General features: G+C 29.4%; 1 protein-coding gene across 1 annotated transcript; it reads left to right on the top strand.

Moving 5' to 3' along the window:
- The first annotated feature begins 219 nt into the window (after window positions 1-219).
- LOC130945988 (ABC transporter G family member 9) lies at window positions 220-4,680 on the top strand. The gene is made up of 4 exons (XM_057874670.1): window positions 220-303; window positions 1,430-2,222; window positions 2,549-2,874; window positions 4,003-4,680. The coding sequence occupies exons 1-4, from the start codon at window positions 220-222 to the stop codon at window positions 4,678-4,680; spliced, it is 1,881 nt and encodes a 626-aa protein (XP_057730653.1).
- The last annotated feature ends 658 nt before the right edge of the window (window positions 4,681-5,338 follow it).

The following is a 5,338-nucleotide window of genomic DNA, read 5'->3' as shown; positions in this document are numbered from 1 at the left end:
TCCTTCATGATTATATATATAGCAAAACAGTAGCATTTAAGGGATATTCACATTCACAGTTGTAAACCACAAACACAAGAGCAAAAGAGAGAATACATCTTTCTCTTCTAATTTCTTGTGTTGTTGTTTGCACAATTTATTTATTTTAATTTTCTCTCAAAATTCAGAAAAAAAGGAGTTTCTTCATCAAAGGCTTATTAGGTTGTAATGGAACGAGAGATGGTGGACATTGAATCTCAAACTAATCATCAAGAAGTGCCTAACAATGTCTTCCTCAAGAGAAAAACTCCGGTGACTCTCAAGGTATGGTTGGTTGTTAGAAAAAGAAGACTTAGGTTGTTATTCTTTCCATGCATTTCAAAAATGGACCTTTCCTTTTTCCTTTTCTCATTGCGAATTTTAAGTAAAGTATATCTGGAAGGAGCCTTTTTCCGTTTTGATTACTAGTGTTTAAACCACACACATCGAAAATCTATTGATAACTTATTTTAATAACTGATTTCTGTTTTGATTACAATGCTCAAATTAGTAATTGATTTTAATTTTAACTGAATTCACGTGATTTATAAGTTAATTTTTTAGTCTAATTAGACTCTTTTTCTTTTCAATTGATTTTTTTTAAGAGTAAAACTTATTTTCTTTTTAAATCATAGTGTATTTATATTTCTAAGCAAATAAATATATTTTTGTCAGTTAGGACGACTTGAGCTGATGATGTATTTAGTAGTTATCTTATTTTTTTTGAGATAAAAAATTTGATCTAGAAATCAATATATTAGTTTATTTTACTGAAAACCTTTTCAACATTATTATATCATGCCTAATTTTATTTGTTTTAAATTTGGATATTAATTTTTTAATTACAATAATATTCACAAAAATTAATAACTATCACTATAAAATTATATTCCCAATGCGGTCAAATTTTGCTTTTCCACCATAACTCGCATCTATATATATTTTTGAATAAATGTTTAAATTGATTTTCAAAAAATTGAAGTTAAATACTTTAATGCTTAATAAATTTTTATTATTCCAATAATTTTGAAAACGGACGGGCCCTTCTAGAAGGAGACTATTTTTTCTTATAATTACATTTATGGAATATATATAATTATGTCATAATAAAAATTGTTAGACTAACTTTTTTTTATAAATTTTCTTTTTCCTGTTATTTAAAAATTCTGTATGCCAATAAGGATCAACCAGTAATTAACTTCTCTTTTTTATTTTTTTAAAGTTAAAATTCAAATACAGTTAAAGTTAATAACCGAGAGTCGTTAAATAATTTGATTGATTTAATTATATTTTTATCTAATAATTCTCAATTATTGATTTTATGTAAAGTTTTTTTTTGTGACTAACTTCACTTAAAGTTGATTGCACATGAGTTTTTGCTTTTTTTTTTTTTAATACTGTTATTTTACAGTTTGAAGATATTGTGTACAAAATAAAGATTGAGAACGGTGGAATATTGGAGAAGAAGAAAAAGGCATCAGAACGCAAAGTGATATTGAATGGAGTATCGGGAATTGTTCAACCGGGTGAGATCCTTGCAATGTTAGGTCCGTCAGGAAGTGGCAAGACAACACTGCTGACTGCATTGGGCGGCCGTCTCGGCGGCCGCCTCAAAGGAAAGATAACATACAATGGAGACCCCTTCAGCAATGCCATGAAGAGGAACACCGGCTTCGTCACGCAAGACGATGTCCTACACCCTCATTTGACAGTAACTGAAACCCTTGTTTTCACCGCTCTCCTCCGCCTACCTAACACGGTAGCCAAGGAGGAGAAGGTGGCATTGGCAAAAGCCGTCATGAACCAACTTGGATTGGTCAAGTGTAAAGACAGTATTGTCGGAGGCCCCGGCCTACGAGGGGTTTCCGGTGGAGAAAGAAAAAGGGTTAGTGTTGGTCAAGAATTGCTCATAAACCCTAGTTTGTTGTTCCTTGATGAACCAACCTCGGGTTTGGATTCAACTACCGCATTAAGACTTGTGTCAACTTTGTTTGAGCTTGCAAGAGGAGGAAGAACTATTGTGATGACAATACACCAACCTTCTAGTAGGTTGTACTATATGTTCACTAAGGTGTTGCTCCTTTCAGAAGGGAACACTGTTTATTTTGGAAAGGGTTCGGAGGCATTGGATTATTTCTCTAGTGTTGGATTTTCTCCAGCATTAGCCATGAACCCTGCTGATTTCCTTTTGGATCTTGCTAATGGTACGTTTTTAATTCCTTAATTAATTAATCCTTCATGTAATTGGATGCATGTCTTGTCATATTTTGTTAAATTAACCTTGGAAATACATGCTTTAGATGAATTCCTAATAAGGTAATTATGTTTTTTAATTTAAAAAAATAGTGTCATCAAAAAATAAAAAAAGATGACTTTAATTTTAATAATAATTATATAATTACAGTATCGAAAGGCACTAACCATAGAAGTCACCTCCAAATTAGTATGAATTGTGTTAATCTTTGGCATGCTTTGAAATTCTCAAGTGTCAAAATTGACCAATTTAATGTTGTTGACAATGCAAATTCAGGGATATACACCAACGAATTGAACGAGGATGTTGTGGTGGACAAACAACAATTGATTCAGGCATACAAGAGCTGTAACGCTGATTCCCAATTGAGGCAAATGGTTCAAGAAACGAATAGCAACTCATCAAGTAGAGTTGAGAACACAGCAGGGTTTGGAAAATGGCCTACAAATTGGTGGCAACAATTCACGGTGTTGTTGAGAAGAGACCTTAAAGAGAGAAAGCACGAAGCATTCGCTTCCTTCAATATTGTTCAGGTCGTCTTGACTTCTTTCATTGTAGGACTATTGTGGTACAAGTCTGATACTGCACACATGCAAGATCAGGTAATATAATTAATAATCTAATTTTGATGCATTTTTTAATACAAAAGTAATTTTACATAAGATTAACAAAAATAATTATTTTTTATTTAAAAAAAAAATGTAATTACATAACGATATAAAATACTTTATACTGTCAATATATTAAAATTAAATTCTACAATTAGTTTAAATTTTTCAAATATTTTACATAAATAATGAAATATCTAACACGTCTTTTTCATGTACAAAAATAAATTCTAGAAATAACAATAAGCATTTTGAAAATTTTTGGTTTTATCTGTTCTTTTATACTTTATCATGGAATTTTACGTGTTATACAAAATTTATAAGTTTAATTTTTTTATAATTTTATCAAATTTATAATTAGGTTCTTATATATATATTTTTTAATTTGATCTTTACTTATGTTTAATTTTATAATTAAATTATTTTCGTATAAAAAACATTAAAATTAATGGAATATTTCTCTCAAAAAAAATGATTAAATATCTAATTATATTTTTAATTATAGGTACTTTTAATTCGTAGATAAATAGTCTATTAATTCTCATATTTTTTATATTAATAAAAATTTAATTACAATGCAAAATTAAAAATAATATAAAAATTAATAAAAAACTATAAAAATTTAATTATAAATTTAATAAAATTATAAAATCTAACCGATTGATTAAACCAAATTTATATTACTAAATAAAGTTATATAAGTTATTCTCAAATTAATGTATTTAGTCACAAAAGTGCTATACATACAAAAAATTAATTATTAAATTATTTATGATATATTTGTGTAAATTTTTTTATTTTTTATATATTTTTTAATATATATTTATATTTTAATATATATTTTATACTGATAGTTAATTTTTTATATACATATTAATTATTTTTAAAGTATTGTATATCAATCATAAGATGTAGTCTTTAACGAAGGAATGGATTCTATCTAGTAAAAAAAAATGAATGATGTTCAGTGTTTAATTTCAGTCTTTATTGTTTTTTTTCTTATTTAATTTTGCTCCAACTTTATTTTCTCTAAGTGTAAAAAAATGGAGATGATCCATTTCCTTTTAACGGAAACTAATTATTAATTAACGAGATTTGAAATGTTATATGATGTATTTGCAGCTTGGACTTCTATTCTTCTTATCAAGTTTCTGGGCATTTTATCCGCTGTACAGAGCAATCTTCGTGTTCCCAGATGAAAGAGTGATGTTGGAGAAAGAAAGATCTTCCGGAATGTACAGACTATCCTCATACTTCATGGCCAAGATGACCGTAGACCTTCCAATGGAACTCGTCCTCCCAACCGTTTCCATTCTCATAACCTACTGGATGGCAGCTCTGAAAGCTACCGCCGCCGCCTTTATTTTCATGCTGCTCACTATCCTCACCCTTGTGTTGGTCTCCCAAGGCATAGGACTCGCTCTCGGCGCCTGTGTCCAGAACACCAAAGTCGCCACCACCTTCGCCTCCGTCATAGGGCTAACCTTCATGATAACAAGTGGATTCTTTGTCCAGAATGTTCCCAAATTCATAGCATGGTTGAAGTACCTTTCTTTCATATATTACGCCAACGAACTCGTTATATTTTCTCAGTATCGTGAAGGTGAAACTTACAAATGTGGTAAGGGTAAGTGCTTGATTTATGAGTACCCTGGAATCAAGGGTTTAGGGTTCGTTAATAATAGAGAGAGTCAATTAAGGGCTTCATTGATTTTGCTAGCAATGCTGTTTTTCTATAGGTTTGTAGCTTATGTTGCTCTTATGAGAATTGGAGTCACAAAGAAATCCAAGTCTAGCTAGATCAACATGATTATGAGAGATTATTAACCATTCTATCTATATATAATATATAGAAATCAGTGAAAGGGGTGCATGTAGACAAAACTTTAATTTATTATAGTTATTATTAGTTGTGGTCATTAGATGAAATTATAGGGAAAAGTATGTGTCGTAGTAGTTAGGAAGTGGAGAGCGTTATCAATAAAAAATATACTTGTACCCCATGACTTTAAAAATAAAAATGCATGAATAATATGCAGTGAAATTTCTTACTGTGCTATTTCATTATTCTTTTCCTTCATATTGATAACTTATTTAAATTTTTGTAACATTTCATACAACTGAAAGTTTATTAATAGGACGATGAGTTGTGTTAGATTCCTGAATTCAGAGTTTGAAGAGGAGAGGAAAGAAAAAATACATATTAAATACCAAATGAAATTTGTATTTTGAACGAAGCTTCGATTCTTAGTAGTGAGCATAAAATGATAAAATCATAAATAAAAGTGTTGTTTAAAGATGCTTTTGATCCAATTCCAAAATCATATTCTATACACACACAAATTTTGTCAAGTTAAGTGAGCAGTGGGTTGAGTGGACAATCTAAATTGTTTTTTATTATGTTAATAAAGGTGATTTTATTAATAAATATTATTTTAAATAATTTTATTGAAATTAA

Source organism: Arachis stenosperma, chromosome 8 (genome assembly GCF_014773155.1).
Source record: "Arachis stenosperma cultivar V10309 chromosome 8, arast.V10309.gnm1.PFL2, whole genome shotgun sequence".
In the NCBI taxonomy this organism is placed as follows: Eukaryota; Viridiplantae; Streptophyta; class Magnoliopsida; order Fabales; family Fabaceae; genus Arachis; species Arachis stenosperma.
Note: the sequence above shows the minus strand (reverse complement) of the source record. Positions and strands in the feature narration are given on the sequence as shown.

What these genes read in the sequence shown, in the direction of transcription:
- LOC130945988 (XM_057874670.1), top strand. Translation starts at nt 220, where the DNA reads ATGGTGGACATTGAATCTCAAACTAATCATCAAGAAGTGCCTAACAAT. An exon ending in CCTTTTGGATCTTGCTAATG is followed by an intron (nt 2,223 to 2,548) that starts GTACGTTTTTAA and finishes ATGCAAATTCAG; the next exon opens with GGATATACACCAACGAATTG. An exon ending in CTGCACACATGCAAGATCAG is followed by an intron (nt 2,875 to 4,002) that starts GTAATATAATTA and finishes ATGTATTTGCAG; the next exon opens with CTTGGACTTCTATTCTTCTT.